Source organism: Harpegnathos saltator, unplaced genomic scaffold, assembly GCF_003227715.2.
Source record: "Harpegnathos saltator strain DR-91 unplaced genomic scaffold, Hsal_v8.6 scaffold54, whole genome shotgun sequence".
In the NCBI taxonomy this organism is placed as follows: domain Eukaryota; kingdom Metazoa; phylum Arthropoda; class Insecta; order Hymenoptera; family Formicidae; genus Harpegnathos; species Harpegnathos saltator.
In genome coordinates, this window is record NW_020230360.1 from 737,751 (window position 1) to 759,452 (window position 21,702).

The window sequence follows — 21,702 nt, forward strand, 5'->3', positions numbered from 1 at the left end:
GACTTCTCATCGGGTAACAACAATAAGTCTCCCTCGCGGAGCAAGCGGTGTCATTGATCGATTCGCTGAGGCGGATCATCGAGGCCGAGCGCGGGCTCCTCACTCCGGCATGATCTCGGAAAGATCTTTTCGCAAAAATCGCCAACGACCGAATACGCGTGGCTGCGTGAGGAAAATGAACGAAACTGTGTCGAGAGGAGGGGAGGGAAGGAAACCAACGGAGATCGCCTTTCAACTCCGATGGGGTAATACGGAGATAATGCGTAATGAGATATATCACGTCGGAACAGATGCAGCTAGCTCGCAGAGGAAAGTAGCCGCTGCAAGGCGGCGCTCGTATGATAAAACGATAGCGTGCGTTGTACGTGTCATGAAACACGCGAGCAGCCGATGTGACAGCGACGACATCGTCGTATCGGTATTCGTTTCAGCGGTGGCCGAAAGCAGGAGAAGAATGACTCGAGCTCGCCGACGCATAGTGGGGCCAGATGACATTCTTTGGTTCAAAATTCTCTAGAAACCTGAATTTCCAACCGATCATCGACACCAATGAATGAGGTTGATTCTGAATAAATTCCAAAGAGATCTGTCTAGCTGAAATTTTGAAAAAATTATCGGTTCAGGGTTCATGGGTTTAGGGTTTGTCTTAAAAGTTTACCGTTTAAAGTAGTGCCTTGGGTTCGACCTCAATGGGTTCGAGCCTATAGCTAGATTGGGTTCTTGAATTATTTGGGGCTCTTAATATATACGGCTTCATACATCCACGAGCTAAAAAGTTCTCGGATTGATAGATTTCTAGGTTGATGTGCTGAAGACTCAAAATGCCTCAGTTTTGTGCTTAACGGGTCTATATTTGATGTTTTTGTATTTTGGGCATATGAGTTTTGGGTTAATGAGTTTCTGGTTCAAGATCGATAAATCTCGATGTGTCTGTTGATTAATTTCATAGTTTCAATCCGCTGAATACGCTATATTATGGCCGCGTTCCGAAATGCACTGCCAGTACTGAAAATCTATAGTATACGTGACACAATCTATGTATTTTCAGTACTGGCAGTGAAATTGGGTGAATGAAAATGGGTTGGAAATTCAGGTCTCTAGAGAATTTTGAACCAAAAAATGTTATCTGACCCTACTGTGCGACGGTCCGTTAACTCTTTGAAGCACGAATTCTTCTATGCAATAATAAAAGAAACTGATTATGTACATAGGGTTTTCTGGGTGGCTGATTAGGAATCTGGAGTAAAAATTTTAAAATTCAAAATGGCAGATTTCTATAAATATATAATTTTATGCAATATGGCGACTTCAAATGGCTAACTTTGATATGATATTATGGATATGTATCAAACTTGGTATATATATATATTTTTTTTCGATCATAGATTACAAATACAGAGTCGAAATTAAAAAATTCAAAATGGCGGATCTAATATGGCGAGTTCAAATGGCTAACTTTGATATGATATTATGGATTTTAATTTCGGAAATCTGATAACAAATTTATAATCAGCGACCCAAAAAACCTCCATGTACCTATTTTTGTCGAAATCGAAGGATTTTGAATTTTTTGTCTACCATTAGATCCGCCATTATGAATTTCGAAATTCTGACCCCGGATTCGTAATCGGCGATTTCAGAAACGTAAAATGAACAAGTTCCGTTACGATTGTTTTTATAGATCACTATTAAATGAATTTTTACTGAAAAATATATAATTTTATGCAATTTGTTTAGTTGCAGGATGTTTAAATTAAAAAGAAACATTTGACATTTTACATTTTTAGCACGTATATCAATATCTAACATATCTTAGAAGTGAAAGAAGTTCAGACAAAAATATCAAAAAGATAAATTAAATAATTAAAAATGAAGAAAGAAAAGGTGGGATTGTAGGATCTCACCATGTTTCAAAGGGTTAACACGAACGAGGAGGGGAATGAAAGCAACGTTGCGGAGCGCGCAAGATGAGAAAGGCATCAAGATGAAAAAAGCAGAAAGAAAAAAACTGGATAAAAAACTTGACAGCTTGACCGCGTGTCTCGTCACTGCGACAGATGAGTCGAACTGCGATAACGTATGAGATGCTAATAAGATGATAATATGTGACACGTGATGCGTTAAATATTGCTTGTAATTTCCGCGCATGGATTGCGCGAGCAAAGGAAATGAGAGAGCGAATAAGAAAGCGTGCTGTTTCGAATGTCGAGCGGAACGTCGCGACTCGTCTTCATTTTTCAGTCACGGAATACTGCCGCGTTTGTAAGAGGTCGCGTCCCAGTAAAGCGAATTGCACACCTCACGATATAGCGGCGATGTACAATCGAGCAGCCGCCGTAAATTACGGCATCGTATCGTAAGGATCAGTGTACCGAATGCGCGACTTCCGATTCTTTCGTACTTCCTAACCTCGCCAAAAAAAAAGGTTTTGTAATAAAATTCTGGAAAAGAAGCGCTTGACATTCACGGTGTACTTTTATTCAACCAGACCCCTTCGCGAAGGATTTGTACACGCATTACTCTTACGATTAATTATTTAAATCGATCATGTTGATTACAATAATAGGATTATAATAATAGTTTTGACAATAGTCAAAACTAATCGTATTTATTTATTTGCACATTCGATCGGTCATACTATATTTTACATCTGAATTTACATCTGAATTTTCGACGTATCATTTCCTTCGATTGTAAATTATGTCGCTCGTAACGGGAAGCGATGACGCGACGATTTTCAATATTATTTAAACTAATCGCTTGTATGACGCAAATTCTTTCTCCCTTCCTCTCTCTATCTCCCTCCCTTCTTGCTTCTCTCTCTCTCTCTCTCTCTCTCTCTCTCTCTCTCTGTTTCCTTCGTGCGTTTGAATCGTAATCAACGGGGGAAATTGCCAAATACCTCAGCTCTAATTCCATCTATGTTAATTAATTCCATTCCATAATAAACCGTAATACAAAATTCCCTCATCCAGACTTGTTTATGTAATAAAATATGTCGAGATGTTTATTGTAGAATTTTATGAGACATTTAATCGACAAATTTTATCTTCGTAAGTAATTGGAACGTACATGATATATCGTATAAATGAATTTGCGCGTGTTGTATATACTGTTACGTTCTGCGGATTCCGAGCAATTAAAAAAATTCTTTTTTTTCTCGAACCTCTATTCTCTTAATATAACAATGGATATGAGAAACAGACACATCTGGCGAACAGCTGCCCGCGTCAAATCATAGGTGATGCGGAAAAATTTAACAACAGAAAATAGTGCCCTATTGTATTGGATATGGGAATAAGTTTTAATCGTTTTTTATGTAGACAAAAAACATATTTTGAATATGAAAATATTAAATGATTTTATTCAAAATATTTTCCATCTGAAGCGACAACCTTCGCCCATCTTTCGGGCAATGAACGAATTCCTCGAGTGAAGAATTCTATTTCTTTCGAGGTGATCCAGTCATCGACCCATTTTTGTATGCTGTCATATGAGGTGAAGCGCTCTTCAGTAAGTGCCGACTGCATCGACCGGAACAAATGATAGTCTGAAGGGGCAACGTCTGGTAAATACGGTGGCTGGGGTAGGACCTCACCCCTTCTAGGTATGTCCGGACGGGTTGACCAACATGTGGCCTAGCGTTGTTGTGCAAAATCAGCTTCTCGTGTCTATCGCACCATTCCGGCCGTTTTTCTTGAATAGCTTGTTTCAAACGCATTAGTTGAAGTCGGTAATGTTGGGAATTGATAGTTTCGGACGGTTTCAGTAGCTCATAGTAGACTACACCCCGCATATCCCACTAGATACAGAGTATGACCTTTGACCCGTGAATATTGCGCTTTGGCGTTGATGGACCTGGTTTACCTGGCTTCACCCATGCTAGTTTGCGTTTAGGATTGTCGTAGTGAATCCATTTTTCATCGCCAGTGATGATCAGATGCAAAAAACTCTTTCTTTCTTGTCGTTGATGCAACATTTCGCACGTGACCAAGCGCCTTTCAATGTCCCTTTCCTTCAACTCGTGTGGTACCCAATTTCCTGCCTTCTGAACCATTCCCAGCGCATGTAGGCGTTTTCCAACGGTGGATCGATCAACAATGCTGCAGACAATTCTTCAAGTGTCTGACATTGATCAATATCAAGCAATTACTCAAGTTCCTCATTTTGGAACTTTTTTGGGGCACCATCGCGTTCTTTGTCGTTGACATCGAAATCACCACTTTTGAAGCGTTGGAACCAATATCTGCAAGTTGGCTCCGATGGAGCATGGTCGCCGTAAACATCCACAAGCAAACCGCACGTTTCCGCAGCACTTTTCTTCAAAAGATGGTAGTGGAGAAGAACTTTCCGCAATTCCTATTTTTTTGGAACAAATTCCGACATTTTCGATGCGATATGAAAATTGTCCAAACAAAAGTCTTATACTGCGTTTAACAGCTTACATATATACCTTTTAAATCCATGTATCGAAAGGTTAGAAAAGATGCAAGCGATACTATTAATGCCATCTATGGGGAAACGATTAAAACTTATTCCCATACCCAATGAAAATCCAGCCTACACGTGTCTGTTCAAAGCACTCGTACGTACTTCCCCACCCCGTAAAATCTTGCATTTTACCCCACAAGAATCCACCATCATTGCACTTTTCATGTCTAACTTATTCGGCCAATCACGATATCCGCTCAAAACTATGAGACACATCCACACTCCATCCGTTATTCCATCTATACTTAAAGATTCATGTCTTCAAGAACTAACCGTCTCCTCCCACCAGACCTTCTTAACCTCACCCTTAATTTTTACCTACCCTTAATTTTTAATGTCTAACAAGGAGAGAACGCATCGACCGGGAAACGGTTTGGAACGAAACTTACGGAGTTAATAGTACTTGACTACTAATAACTCATGGTAATAGCATACGACGCAATACCTCTTTGTTTTCGAGAAAAAATGGTCATAAGAAAAGAGCCAACAAAGTGTACGAGTTAATAAGAAAGGTATTCAACGAAGCGACGTAGCGCAGCAGCGAAGGTAACGGACTACCGAGAGTGACGGCTGAGATTCGATCCCTGTTGTATGGTTTTCTTTTTATTCTGTAAGCATAAAAATGAAACAGAAAACATTAATAAGTAATAAAACTGCGTTTCTTAAATATATTAGTATTTGTTAAATATATTATTAATGATTTAAATTGCAAAAAAACCGTAAATCTTATCTATAAAATATATAGTGTATGAGAAAATTTTTATATAATAATTGCAAATAGGAATTGGAAATAGGAATAAAAATATTGTTATGAAATATATAGGAGTGTTATTAACCGGTTGCTATTTGTGGTTGATGCCGCCACTATGGCGGCATTCGCAAGTCATCGTAGAAGTCGGTGCCGCCAGGCTGGCATTCATGATCGCCTGGCGTGCGGCACGGCAAACGAGACTAGCGATAATGAAAGACAACTATCCTCCCGATGCTAGATTCAAATGTTTAGATCAACTTACAGATATCAATGTTTATCGATCTTCGAAAGTTATATCTTCGAAATCGGCCGACCGCAAAGGGTTAAACTAGTATGATATAATTTTTCGTAATCTTATATCGTATATATAAAATATTTGTTTCTGTTACAACTCTCTATGTTGTGTTGAAGTCGTGTTGTGTTGAAGTTGTGTCTTTATCTCTTCTGATAATCCCCCTTCAAAAATTTCCTTTGTGTCATTCTAAACGATCGTTAAGAATGACGAAATGATTCGAGCATCGGAACAGTCGTCAGTAGAGCAAGCAGCAGTGTGCGTTTACTAGTGATACAGAGCAGTTCAGTGATCATATTTAAATTACATATATCATAACAATGTCAGAGAATCCTTCAACAAGCAAAATAGTTGATGTAATATCGCTAGAAGAAAGATCTTTTGAAAATGAAGATTTTAAAGGTGAATTCACTAATGCTCTCGTATATGCGAATTCTATTTACGAGAGTAATGAATTATTATCGAAAAATCCTCCAGCTAGAATATGACATATTTTTACTCCTATTTCCATTGCAATTATTATATAAAAATTTTCTCATACGCTATATATTTTATAGATAAGATTTACGGTTTTTTTGCAATTTAAATCATTAATAATATATTTAACAAATACTAATATATTTAAGAAACGCAATTTTATTACTTATTAATGTTTTCTGTTTCATTTTTATGCTTATAAAATAAAAAATAAACCCCACAGCAGGGACCGAACGTCAGCCGTCACTCTCGGTAGTCCGTTACCTTCGCTGCTGCGCTACGCCGCTTCGTTGAATACTCCTCTTACTAACTCATATACTTCGTTGGCTCTTTTCTTTAGATCGTTTTTTCTTGAAAACGAAGAGGTATTGCGTCGTATGCTATCACCATGAGTTATTAGTAGTCAAGTACTATTAACTCCGTAAGTTTCGTTCCAAACTGTTTCCCGGTCGATACGTCCTCCTCTTGTAAGACTTTTTCCCACTAAGGTCGGTCAGGATCAATAATTAAAAATACTAATCAGACCTTCGACACCATTGGTTTCTCCTCAGGATTCCACCGCGTCTCTAAGATTCGTCTCTTTCTTTGATAGGTCCATTTTGCTACCGCCTGCCTCCGATTATCTGTATAAAAATCGTGACAATTCGGATGCAGATGTTCCACAGTTTTTCCTCTACAGATTTTCCATAGTTTTTTCCACAGTTTTTTCCGCAGTTTTTTCTCAGCAGTTTTTCCGCAGTTTTTTCTCAGTTTTTTCCTACAATCTTTTACTTCTTTTACGTCATTGAGTAACTATTCCGCGCAACATAACTTGTGTACAATTTACGCTTAGATAAACCATGAACAACCCAGCAAAACGCAGCAGCCTAAGAAGTCAACTTCCTACATAGAGACCTGTTTGGACAACCAATTCTTCTATTCAAGGTCTTTTTGCCATTTCTTCATCTCTATCAAGGCATTATATTAACCCTCCAAATCAGTGAGTTATCTCTTTTCTTTTTTTTCTTACTTAATTATAATTTCGATTCGTTGCCGTCGGGAGGGAAATCTTATTCTTCTCTGGATCCCTTCTCCTTCCTCACCATCGAATTCCATATTTTCTACAATGTGGTACACACTCCGTTATACAACATACACGCTACTGACCGTTTGTTATAAACATGTATAATTTTATACCATATGCGAACCTACTGTACAGAACCTCGTTCCGGCAATATTTGTTACAGTCATTTTAAATTTGCTCTTAATTCAACTCCAATAAAATGTGCCGTTAATTCTCTATCATTTATATTCATTTTATTTTATAATTTAAATCACGTTCCTCCTTTTCCAATTCATCTCCGATTCCAACTATCAACTCGCGGTCCAATCTCAGGTAAAGAGATTTAGTTCTCTGACCTAAAAGTGGACACCCGTCGTACGTCGCGATCGAAGCAAACGGACCTCTTTGGTCCCTGACCTGTATCGCGCATACGTAAGTACGTGCAGAACTTGCAAACGCGAATACAAGTTGCGTCCTCCTCCAGGACGTAACAATACAAACGGTAATCTAAATTCGATTCAAAGTGAAAAGTTTTATCACGAGAGAGAGAGAGAGAGAGAGAGAGAGAGAGAGAGAGAAAGAGAAAAAGAGAGAAAAAGATATTATATAGGGCGTCCGGGATCTTTTGGAAACGAAAAATTGTGAAAATTAATCAGATGAAACTGAGAAAAAGTCAAGTATCATTTTATAAAAATTGCAATAGGTACTAATGACTGATCATACCTAGCGACAGGTTTAAGATTCAGGATTCAAAGTTTAATGTACTTATATCTATTGCTAGACACCATAGCTGTCATATAATTGCAAATTAGATCATTCTGAACAAAAAAGTCTTGTATTATTTTGCAAGTAAGTATGCAAATTTTCAAATTATTAATTAAAAGAACCTCTAGATGTGATCATTTTCAATCATTAATAATTCAATAACTATTGCAATTTTTGCAAAATGGTATTTAACTTTTCTTCTCAGCTTGATCTGATTAATCTTCGTAATTTTTCGTTTCCAAAAGATCCTGGACACTTTATATATTTTGGACAAAATCTTTCTTGGAAGCTCTGACAGAATTTAATTAAAGTACTAATTCAATCACTAAGATATCTGTTGGAAACTCAAATACATCAGTGATTTTTCAGACTCGATTTTATCGAGGGAAAAAAGATTTATATTTTTCGACACAGACCAACAAGGACGAAATATTACAATCATACCTTCGCTTCCTCCAATTCTGACGAGTAGAAAAGTAAATTTGAAAAAGAAATATTTACCAGTGACAACATCGTTTTAATTATACATTGCGTTGCATAAAATCCAGCGATAAAGATCGAGTGATAAGGAGTAAATTTTTTAATTCTTCGATTGTTCCATCACATGAAGCGCGAATGCAATAAAATGTTCTTTTATTCATCAATGCGTGTTTATTTACGGCGCTGCACTCACATCCATCAGATCCATCGATTCATTTTGTCGATGGATTGATGAAACTTCTGACTGAATACGGTGGACATAATTTCCTAGTCGAAAAATGTTAATAGTTGTGTGTGATTATTACATGAGATACATGGAAACACTCCTAAATTATAATTTAATAAAAAAAATTAATGTAAAGATGAATCTTTTTCTGATTTTTCTTTTGATGCATCATACATCAAAAGTTGATTTAACAACTAACACAGTGACAGTGACAGTGATACAGATTTATTATTAATTAAACGTGTACACACACACACACACACACACACACACATATAAAACACATACAAATTAATAATTTTGTATAAAAAATAATGTCATCGTATTCAGATATTAGATTTTACCGAAATGCGCACCAAATGTATTCTGATTATAAACGCAAAATATACATATCATGTAAAAATAATATACAGGGTGTCTTATAACAGGCTAGAGAGCATTGCCTAGTCGACAAAGGAACTGTTGCCGGCGCGCGGCGAGAGGAAGGACAACGCACCAATGTTGTTGTCCTTACCTCGCCGCTCCTACATTCCGCCGCACCGCGTCTAAGCTCGCGCTGATATGGCCGCTGAATATTCGCGATTACAATTACGAGATTATTTTATGAGGTACCACAGATAGCTCATATTGAATTGTAAATTGTAAAGTTCAAGGTTCAAAAGTTCTTTAATCAAGGAAAACATCGAAAAAAAGAAAGATAGAGAGCGATGAGATCTACAGAGATTCTCATTGTTTTCTATCGCAATCTATCGTTTTGCTGCATCGGATCCGAAAGAAATGATATCGCGTAAAAATAAAGTACGATGAACACTTTTCATCGTATTCTATTGTACTCTATCGTTAGGAGAATATTTAATGATTAGAGTATGATAGAATTCGCGTAGAGACTCATCGTGTCCTATCGTTTTATTCAAGTCTACACGGAAAATATGTTTAGTTGAGTGAACCAATTTTCTGACGACAAGAAACATGTAAAGAAAGCGTCAATCAATCATACATTTATGCATGTCAAAATAACACACTCGGATTTGCGTTGTATCGCGATTATACCTAGGAATCAATTTTATGCCGAGTATCGTTGGTGCACCATTGACAACGATGGTCCTCTTTTCGCAATTGTACGATACAGAACTTTCAGTTTCTTCTGTTGTTAATATACCACTGACAAGAATTATGATATAAGACAACAATTTATGCGTGATACATGGTAAAAATGTTTGGTCCATGATACAGCTTGCAAATGAAATATGAACGATACAGAGATATATTAACTGAAAATATTAACACTCAGTCTAATTCATCAAGGTTTATGGTTAACTTAAACAAAATTGTGTTATTCTCAATCAAAATTTCTTAATCGTTCTTTCTTTCTCTCTCTCATTTCGTCAGAAAATTGGTTCATTCAACGAAACATATTTTCCGTATAGACTTGAATAAAACGATAGGACACGATGAGTCTCTACGCGAATTCTATCATACTCTAATCATTAAATATTCTCCTAACGATAGAGTACAATAGAATACGATGAAAAGTGTTCATCGTACTCTATCTTTACGCGATATCATTTCTTTCGGATCCGATGCAGCAAAACGATAGATTGCGATAGAAAACAATGAGAATCTCTGTAGATCTCATCGCTCTCTATCTCTTTCTCCTTTTCGATGTTTTCCTTGATCAAAGAATTTTTGAACCTTGAACTTTACAATTTACAATTCAATATGAGCTATCTGTGGTCATAAAATAATTTCGTAATTGTAATCGCGAATATTCAACGGTCATATCGGCGCGAGCTTAGACGCGATACGGCGGGATGTAGGAGTGCAACGGTATATTTTATATTTATCTTAACCCGCTCTATGTCTCCACGAGCTTTGCCAGATTTGTTATAAGACACACTGTATATATAACATAAAATGTTTATAATTTCTAATACTAATTTTGTATAGTTTGTAAAATCTAAGTTCCAAAATTACATATATATGTAAATATTAAATTATTGATATTTATCAATCAAGTACACGTACTTATTACTGACTTTAATTAAATCCACTCATCAAACTGTTCTTAAAAATATGCCATCAAATACCCATCGAAGACACTATATTGTTATTTGTTCGGAGAAAATGCGGTGATTAATGCTGAATTAAAAAAAAAACTAAGCTCAACTAAGCTGTCGATTACATAATCCGGTATAAACAAATGCGTTCCAGTTCACAAGCTTAAAACTGATTGAGACGTTTAACTTAACGATATAATGTTTACGGTTGTAATAATACGGAATGCTATCGTTACATTATACGTTAAAGTTATACTCATTGCATAATCAGATATTGAGAATACATTTGGATAATTGTCATAACAGCAAATGAATTTTGCTCGCGAGAAGTTTGCGCTGCGATTGCGTGGGAACGATAACGTCGCGGTTGACAAAAATGTATTTTGAATGTCGGTCATGATTGCTGCAATATTTCATGCTGTTAACGACATCACGCCTGAGCATTGTGAGCGCAATTACATTGCAATTAGCCGCAATTGCTCGGAGAACGGTAAAACTGATGAAGCTCGTGCCCGTTCGTAATTACAGACTTGAAAAATTTTTGGAAGTTCACTACGTTAGAGTTGCAAGAATGTCGGCCGAGGTTGATAGTCCAGCGTTGCATTAAATGCTCTGAATCTTTTCATCCCGTGAGTGCGTATAGATTATATGTTTGTTGGTATAACATTACAATACATTATACCGAAATAATTAATCAATTTTTACTTTGTATTAGCTATACGTTCCAAAATACACACATATGGAAATTCACTAAATGTAAAAACTATTCAATACATTGACCGCTATATATTAGGAGCGCAAAAAAGTTCTGAGCCCTAGATTTCATACTACTGAAATCACAATTTAAATTGCATTAATTTTCCCGCCCTCTTGCGGTTTTAAAGCAGTGACATTTGGTCTTTCGAAACATCGTGAGATTTGGCGTTTGATGCACATAACCTTAAAATCAGCAGTGTTCACGATGGCAATAACAAAAGGTCACATTCGATTTTCCATCCACTTCGCGTTTCATCTGAAGAAAAATGCTGCTGAAGCCACTGAAATGATCTGTGTTGCATATGGAGAGAACGCTGTAAGTTATGCTACGTGTAAAAGGTGGTATCAAAAATTTCGCCAAGGAGATTTCAGTCTTGAAGATGAACCGCGTGCTGGACGCCCTCAAAAGATTGAAACGGACGAACTGCAAGCATTGTTGGATATAAACTCTGCACAAACTGAAAAGGAGCTTGCAGAGCAACTTGGCGTTACGCGACAAGCCATTTCCACACGTTTACACGTGCAATGGGAAAAGTTCAAAAGGAAGATGGGTTCCGCATGCACTGTCCGAAGACAACAAAGATCGACGGCGTGACACGGCACTCACTTTGCTTTCAAGGTTCCGGAAAAAGGATTTTCTGCACCAAATCATTATAGGTGATGAAAAGTGCATACTTTATGATAATCCGAAGCGTAAAAAATCATGGGTTGACCCTGGTCAACCTTCGACATCGACGCCAAAGACCAATATCCACGCCAAGAAGGTTTTGCTTTGCATATGGTGGGAATGGAAAGGTGTATTGTATTACGAGTTGTTACAGCCGGGTGAAACAGTAACGGCAGATCGCTATCAGCAACAATTGAGCAATTTGAGCGATGAGTTTGAAGAAAAGAGGCCATTTACTGGCAAAGGACGTCGTAAAGTGATACTGCTTCATGACAATGCCCGACCACATGTTGCGAAAGACTCAGGACCATATCTTTGCGTTAGGCTGGGAACTTCTCCCGCACGCGGCGTATAGCCCAGACATGGCGCCTTCCGATTACTACCTATTCCGGTCTCTGCAGCATTTCTTGGCTGATACACATTTTGTGACACTTGAAGAGATACGAAAATGTATTGATGACTTTATCGCCTCGAAGCCGGTGAGCTTCTATTATCAGGGAATTCGCAAGCTGCCCGAAAGATGGCAAAAAGTCATCGATGCAAACGGGGAATATTTCGTTGATTAATATAGTTTTGTTTGTTTTTAAATAAATTTTGAATTTTGCAAAAAAAGGCTCAGAACTTTTTTGCGCTCCTAATACAATGCATTGTGTTTGTTGATTGAAGCAATTGTTTTTTCCTTCTTCTTCTATTCTTTTTTATTCAAAAGAATTTCGTCGAAGTGTATTTGTTGAATCGATACAACGTCCTCATTTTCTATAAGTAACTATATCGAAATTCTTGAACTATTGAGTTTGCAAAGTTGATCGATAGAAGATACGCGTCTTCTATAGGTTTAATCATTATTGAATATATATTCAATATTTTTTTCACCGTCATGGACAGCTTAAATTATCCGAGAGGTCAACATTCACCTCAAGACAACATCTACATGATAATTTTCGTGGCATGTGTTAGTGTATATACAATGTCCTCTTCATTATAATATAATGAAATTAAAACCCGTGAAATGAAGCAACTCGTCCGGCAGTTGCTTGGAAAATTTCGAAGCGGCTGGTCGTGTCGAAGAGAAATCAACAAAGGAAGAAAACCAATACCTTCCCAACAACGAACATTATGTTTTAAAATAACTATTTTGGAAAAAAATGATTGAGAAATGAGAGGTACGGATATTTGGACCAAGTAAGAAAAAAAAGCAGAGAAAAAGAACTAATTAAGTGTACAAAGATTATAACAAGAGAATTATAAGCAATATTCGATTTTCATTATGATTGCGCTTCTAAACGAAACAATCAACGGATATTTGTTCCTGAACGACCATTTAGCAGGTTAGAGTTTCACATTATATCACATTTACACGTTCTTTGGCCGTCGGACTTCATCGTGCTTGATTCAATGAGAAACTTATATTGACAGACTTCTGCATATAGCAAGGAATTATAACGGTGGGGCAACATAATTGCTTGACTATTAACCCTTTATATCCTAAATTAATTTACCCAAGACCTTATTAAATTTTTGCGTAATTAAATAACTCTTGACATATCATAAAATAAGAAACAGGAAAATAAATTTTGTAACAGTTTAACGATTAAATTTTGACATGGTACTTGTAAGTACCGACAGGAATGTAGGGTAAGACATGGGAAAAAAGTTCAAGAGCGCATATATAGAGCGGTACTTTGAAGTACCGTCAGGATACAAAGGGTTAAGCTAACAGTTCGAGTACGACTTATACATATGATAAAAAGCTTTTCATCTTCATTCATAATCCACTGTATTGTTTGCCGCGAAGAGTCGTGATGTGCATTATTAAAAAGTAATCAATCGTTTGTTATTTATCGTTTCGCCCAAAGCCAAACGTTTTCGGTGGAACATATATCCAGAGACTGTAACAGCTAATCCAATAACACAGTCTTGCGAGGTACAGTTTTAAGAATGGGCGGGGGTGATTCTTGTAGTTTTTTTTTGCGTTGAAAACGAATCTGACTATGAAATTGCTCCAGCATGTCAGGTTTTTTTGAAATTTTAGCTTAAATGGTCAAAAAATGGCTATTTTAACCATTTTTATGAATTTCTTTTAGAGAACCAAATTTTTTTTTCAATTTTCCACAATTGCATCGCATAGTACTACTATTTAGCTTTAAAATCCGTTTTCCTAAATCATTCTACGATTTTTTAAAGTGAAGATATACAATTTGGAATTCAAGACTTTTAGTCATGCAAAGCCACCCGTTTTGCCGCGCCGAACTTACTGTTTGACAAGTTCTTTATTATTTTGCCTACACAGGAGTTCTTGAGGTCGCTAATTAATTACGAGTCTAATATCACAAATTCAAAATTCAAAATGGCAGATAAAAATGTCAAGAATATTCACCAAATTACGTGAAATTCATCACTTGCGGTTTCTGGGATATCGGATTTAGTAATATACCTTTAGCATTTTGGACTTCTGAGCTGTTCACTACCAAAATAAAAGAAAAACGTTCGGTGAATTACCGGTTTTCATTAAGTAGTGCTGAGTATATGTGAAATTCAAAATATTTTAATAGTTGGTATTCAAATCGTTTTTCAATGAAAATACTCGTTTCGGAAGTTTATCCATCTTTGAAGTGCTATTTTTCCTAGAAACTGTATGAAATAATTCTTCTCACTTAAGATTGATTTGTTTTGTATCTCATTAAGAAAGAAATTTCATTAACGTAAGTTTGGAAACAGTTTGACTACTTACAAAACGCAATAGGTTATTGTTTTTAAAAAGCGCTTGTCTTTTGTTTTGGTGACAGTTCGGAAACAGTTTGTCTGCTTACAATAACGCAATAGATTGATATACATATTTTTAAAAAGCGCTTGTCTTTTGTTTTGTTATAAAAGGGTTAACTACAATTTCTAATATAGATTGAAACGCAAGATTCTAGCAAGCATTTGTTGTTTGTTATTATTTTATTATTGTCATTTGTTTTTGTGTAACGTGGATGCACTTTCTCTGGAATGGGACAGTGAAGTAAATCTACTTTTTCGAATAGTTTTCTGAACAACTCTTTTTATCAGTTCTTTTAAGAACAAAACGTACAGTGAATAAATTCTTTGTTTTTTCTGAACAAAGATGTCAAAACGAGTATGCGTCAATCTTCCCGAGAAATTTTGTTACATATGTGGTAGGTTTGCTACAGAAAAACAAAGGCGGAGAATTACAGAATCAATTTAAATAAACTACCGGAATTACTTTGGTATGGAGATGAATAATCTTGATAAAACATGGGTTCCCAATTCAGCTTGCACTAGTTGCATTTTTACGTTGAATGCATGGTCTAAACATACTGATAAGAGAATACTGTTTTCAATACCCACGATTTGGCGAGAGCCTTGGTCGCATGATGATTATTACTTTTGTTTATGCAAAGTTGACGGCTTTAATATGAAAAATAGGGATCATATAAAGTATCCTGATATGACTTCAGTCTCAAAACCTGCTCTTTACAAAGATAAAAATATCCTTCCATCTCTACCACCTTCCTATGCTACAAAATTCAATGAATCAATTGATGTTCATAATATCAATGAAAGTAATGATGTTGAAATCGATTTACCTTATACAGAAGCCAAATCTGAACGTCAACCTTTTACTCAGAATGACTTAAATGATCTCGTTAGAGATCTGAATCTTACGAAAAGCAATGCTGAACTCCTTGGATCAAGACTAAAGGAAAAGAACTTACTTGCAGAAAATACTACTTTTTATTGGTATAGAAATAGGGAAACAGAATGTCTTGATTTCTTTTCACAGCATGAATCATTGGTGTTTTGCAACAATGTTCCGGGATTATTGAAATATTTGGAAGTTGGAAAACTATAATCCTAATGATTGGAGAGTTTTCATAGATTCATCGAAAAGAAGTTTGAAGGCAGTTTTATTGGATAATGGAAGTCAATATGCTTCTATACCTGTTGCACACTCTGTTCACATGAAAGAGACTTACGACAATATCGCAACCCTATTTAAGTATGTTAAATATGATGAGCATAACTGGTTCATTTGCGGCGATTTGAAAATAATATCAATGATCTTAGGTCAACAGTCTGGGTATACAAAATATCCTTGTTTTCTGTGCATGTGGGATAGCAGGTATAGATCAGAACACTGGACAAGAAAAGTGTGGCCAGTTAGGGAAGAATTGATACCTGGATCACTAAATGTTATCCGTCCTCCTCTTGTACAGCGTTCTAAAATTTTATTACCACCTTTGCATATTAAATTGGGGCTAATAAAACAATTCACTAAAGCTTTAAATCCAGAAGGTGATTGCTTCAAGTATTTGTCTTCGAAATTTCCCTGGTTGAGTGAGGCAAAAATCAAAGAAGGCATTTTTGTTGGTCCCGATATAAGAAAATTAATGAAAGACGAAAATTTTGAAAAAACAATGACACCGGCTGAGAAAGATGCTTGGATTGAATTAAAAAATGTAGTTGAAGGGTTTTTAGGAAACCGAAAAAACTCCAATTATAAAGAAATTGTGCAAAATATGCTGCATGCTTACAAAAATTTGGACTGCAATATGAGCATCAAAGTTAGTTTCTTGAACAGTCATTTGGATTATTTTCCTGAAAATTTAGGCAACATGAGTGACGAACAAGGCGAGAGGTTCCATCAAGACATAAAAGAAATGGAGAAAAGATACCAAGGAAGGCAGGACGTTAACATGTTAGCAGATTACTGTTGATGTCTAAAGCGGGACAATTACAATGCATTTCACAAACGCAGAAGCGAAAAGCACAGCTTCATAGAAACAGAATAAGCCTTTGATAGAATGTGAAATCGACATGTTTTCTATTTTTTGCTTTTGACTCTGTTAGCTGGATCATCTACAGAACTTGCTTTGATTGGTCGGATCTCCTACTGATCTTGCTTTTGCTGGTTAGAACATCTTTCAACCTTCTTTTTGCTGGTCGAAACTTTTTCTAATGTAACTTAAACTGGTCGAATCTTCTACTAATGTAGCCTTAACTGCTCGGATTATCTCCTGATTTTGCCTTTGCTGGTGGGATCTTTTATAGATCTAGCTTTAACTGGTCGGCTTATCTTGCCTTTACTGATTGAATCCTCTTCTCATCTAGCCTTAATTTGTTGGATTTCTTCCGATCTAGCCTTAACTGGCCGGATCTTCTTCTGATTTTGCCTTAATTGGTCGGATATTCTCCTGATCTTGCCTTTGCTGGTTGGATTCCTGTGGTTGGATTCGTAATTAGCGACCACAAGAACCCCGGTGTAGGCAGAATAATAAAGAACTTGTCAAAAAGTAAGTTCGGCGCGGTAAAACGGGTGACTTTGCATGACTAAAATTCTTGAATTAAAAATTGTATATCTTCATTTTAAAAAATCGTAAAATAATTTAGGAAAATGAATTTTAAAGCTAAGTAGTAGTACTATGCGATGCAATTGTGGAAAATTGAAAAAAAGAATTTGGTTCTCTAAAAGAAATTCATAAAAATGGTTAAAATAGCCATTTTTTGACCATTTAAGCTAAAATTTCAAAAAAACCTGACGCGCTGGAGCAATTTCATAGTCAGATTCGTTTTCAGCGCAAAAAATCTACAAGAATCACTCTCACCCATACTTGAAACTGAGAAAACTGAAATTTCGCAGATCTGTGTAATTCAACGATATTTTCTTTATGTTTGGGATCATTGTTCTATTGTAGCATCCATTTTTCGTTTTCTCTTATAAAACACTTTTGGATAGATGATAATAAAGCCTTCTCATGAATTTGGCAACTCTGCCAGTGCGTAAATTGTCTGTCAAGAAATGCAAAGTGCCAAATCCTTGCTTTGAGGTGCAGCCCCAAATGATCCTTGCTTTGAGGTGCAGCCCCGATAAAGGTGTACCTTTATCGGATTTAATGATCCGCTAAATGCGTCTATTGCTGCGGGTATATCAGGTTGGAGTGATAGATATCTGTCCAAAAAAAGCTCCGTAAGAAAAAGAATTACATTGCTTTAATTGCAGCCCATATTTTTTTACGCCCAAGCAATTCTTTCCCCGACGTATTTTTCGGACAGCGGAAGTTTCTTCATTTTGCTTCGATATTTTTCATTATGAGCATGTACACATCTTATTGTTTCACATGATATGTTTATGCCTCTTTTTTTCCTTCAATGTGATTTGTCCACCTCACTACGGTAGACGAGTATTGTCTGCAAATACAATCCGTACAATCAGTGTATCTTCTCTGTCTTTAGTTTTCTGCATAGAGCCTTTCCAGTAAGTCATCGACTATTTTTACTCTTAAGTAGCTATTCATCCACATACTTATAAATGCCTTAGACTTTTTATATACTTAGTAGCAGCAGAGCGCGACATTTTTGGTCCTTTCGAATGTGTATAGTGAAATACGGCATCAAATCGTGATGCGTATGGAAATGTGTCTTACGAAAGTCGAACAAAATAATTGCAGCTTCCTATACAAAGCATCTTAATGAAATTAACCCTCTACCAACTCCTGCTGGAATTTCCCATCTAACGTTCCACGCAAAATTTTTACCGGATACGCTCTTGTTAAATAGATTGTATGTATATATCATAAGAGGTACTTGAAATTATGTTGCTATTTTTTTTACCGATTTTTTATTAGTTATCTTTTTCTGTTTCAAGATCCACGCACCAAAGATTTCTTTCTGATTAACACATTATGGCGGCTGCCACTTTTGGTTATATTATATATGTATAGCATATATGTTCTTCTGCCGAAGTTTATGGAAAAAAGGGAACCCTACAAATTGGACAGAATATTACAAATATATAATGTCTTACAAATTATATTTAACATATATATATTTTATTTGGTAAGCCTAGTTGTGTATTCAAATGCTTTAAAACCTCTGGTTTCTTATTAAGGAGTAACGATAAAAAAAGACATTCTATTACTTAATCATCCAATTATTCAATGGTACAAAAAATACAATCCAATATTTAAAATTCAATATTTATAAAGTTATAGCTTCGACAATGTTGTAAATTTCGTAAACATTTTAGTGCGCTTGAATAAAAGAATGATTTTAAATGTAATATTTAACTTATCTGTGAATCACTCTAAATTGATCATTTTGTTATGTGAGTTATTTGTTATTGAGGTAAAATGTCGCTGATCTACAAATGTCCAAAAAAATTTACACATGTCTTATATTTATACAGGGATTAAATCTGACCTGGTTAAGAGGATACAGCTTTAATTGCGAACCAGTCGATTTCTCTTACACACCAAGAGCAATACAGGTAACTGTAAGAATTCAATTAATTAATTACATACGTATAGAAATTAACAAGATGTATTACATCCCGTCTCTCACTTTGGCTTCCTCTCTTTTTCTTCTGTTCTTCTTTCATCGATGTTAACTCTGCGAAATTTACATTTATGTTTTATAAATAAAACGATATTTAATATACTATAAAGTTATATCATAGTTATGAGACACCTTCACTTTTTTGCGCTTCGTATTAATATAAAAAAAAAAGAAGAAAGGTCACTGAATGACAAAATAATACACATTTTAACCACTTACCAGATTGCCAGATTGGTCTGGTATTACTTCATGCTCAAGATCGCAGATTTGCTGGACACATTCTTCTTTGTACTTAGAAAGAAACAAAATCAAATCAACTTCCTTCACGTATATCACCACTGTGGCATGGTAATAATGCTTTGGATAGGCGTTAAATATTTTCCCGGGGGACACGGTATATTTCTAGGTACGTATAATTGCAATGATAAATATTCTTGCGGAATATTAAAATCTGTATTACATAATATGCCGGAGAAGCATATTTTTTTGGCAAATGCCCTTCTGTTTCTATAAATTTACTTGTATATGAAATATTTCATAGCGGTACCAATCCAACCACCAATCATCGTATATTTTATCGCTATTGTTAATAACAATTACATAACATGCAACTGTAAGAATTTGCATCTTGTGATCCTGTTTATCGATCGGTCGCCAATATTTTCTTTCAGGATTAATCAACACATTTGTTCACTCGATTATGTACACGCACTATCTGTTGTCATCTTTGAAAATAGACACGAAATCATGGAAGAAGCACATCACTCAGCTACAAATGCTGCAATTCTTTATATTGGCGTATCATATCTCCCAATTACTGTGGACGGATTGCGGTTTCCCGCGATGGCCAGCACTGGTGTTGCTGCCGCAACATGTTTTCATGCTTGTATTATTTGCGGAATTTTATTACAACGCGTATATTAAGAAAGAGCCGGCGAGTGCAGCAGCGACGACGAAAACGGAGACGGACAGTGTCTCCACAGAAATCTCGCATGCCAAATTGAAAGAGCGATAAGTTCGCGTGGCGTACTATCCGCTCAATTTGTTTCTGCTATTATTTCTCCATTGTTAATGTATCGATATCAAAGAGTTAAACATTAGTTATTCATGACTTGTGAACTCGCAACGAAGTTATCGCATTTCACGGCAGTTTCCGTTATAACACACAATGTACATCTGTTGTTTAATAAGCCCCGAGACCAACCATGAAACACTTATATTTTTGAACAAAATGGACTTTATTTTTCACTGTAATTTCCTTTTATCTCGATACATTTTGTCTATCTCTTTTCTAGTCCTCTTATTCCGTCAGAAAAGTAGATTGTGTCAAGCCCTGCAAAATACTCGTTTGCAGTTGCAATTATTAGGTGTACAAATGAATAATCCAAATTATTTTAAGCAGATATGAAATCAATTTTAAATTGAATAGATTTTCCCGCTCTTTTGTGATTATGCAATGTTGACATATAGTTATTAAAAAGAACATATAGTTTGGCGAAAGGCCCAACATAACCAAAAAGTATTCAGTTCAATACAGTCGAAAATGGCAACAGATAAGGTGCATATCCGACAATGCATTCTTTACGAATTCCAACGAGGAAAAAATGCTATAAGAGCGTGCGAATCGGTTTGTTCTTTTCTCGGCGAAGGTATTGTATCATACGATGTGTGCGCATTTTGGTTTAAGTGGTTTAAAAGCGGTAATTTCAGTCTAATCGACAAACAACGCCCTGGAGGCTCTCCGAAGTGCGATAATGATGATTTGGAACAGCTGCTCGCTGAGAATTCGGCACAAACACAAAAGAGCTTGCAGAACAGTTGGGAGTAACGCAGCAAACGATTTCCCAACGCCTACATGAGATGGAAAAGATCCAGAAAGAAGGAAATGTGTGCCTAACCGCATGAACTCACTGAAACCAATAAAAATCAACGAGTGCTAGCGTGTATTTCTCTTCTCAATAAGCAGCGACGAAAGTCTTTCTTGTGGAAAATCGTTACGGGCGAAATGAATACTCTATGACAATCCGAAACGCAGAAAGTCATGGGTACATCTCGGCGAATCATCAAAATCGCTTCGGAAAGAAGGTTCTTCTCTGCATTTGGTGGGATATCAAGGTGCTTTATTATGAGTTGTTGAAACTGGGTGAAACAGTTACTGCGGACTGCTACCAACGTCAATTAATCTACTTGAGTCAAGAATTGGAACGAAAACGCCCGTATACTGGCAAAAGAAAACGTCCAGTGAAATTGTTGCATGACAACGCCAGGCCACACTTTGCTTCCAATACAAAAGACACCACAATGAGTCTTGGCTGGGACGTCTTGCAGCACCCGGCGTATTCACCAGACATTACTCCATT

The 21,702-nt window shown here is 36.3% G+C and overlaps 1 protein-coding gene across 1 annotated transcript; it reads left to right on the forward strand.

Moving 5' to 3' along the window:
* The first annotated feature begins 13,245 nt into the window (after positions 1 to 13,245).
* Positions 13,246 to 20,536, forward strand: LOC112589569 (elongation of very long chain fatty acids protein AAEL008004-like). Its single transcript, XM_025303409.1, has 5 exons — positions 13,246 to 13,332; positions 18,654 to 18,844; positions 19,194 to 19,274; positions 19,565 to 19,748; positions 20,014 to 20,536. The coding sequence occupies exons 1-5, from the start codon at positions 13,272 to 13,274 to the stop codon at positions 20,355 to 20,357; spliced, it is 861 nt and encodes a 286-aa protein (XP_025159194.1). The 5' UTR covers positions 13,246 to 13,271; the 3' UTR covers positions 20,358 to 20,536.
* The last annotated feature ends 1,166 nt before the right edge of the window (positions 20,537 to 21,702 follow it).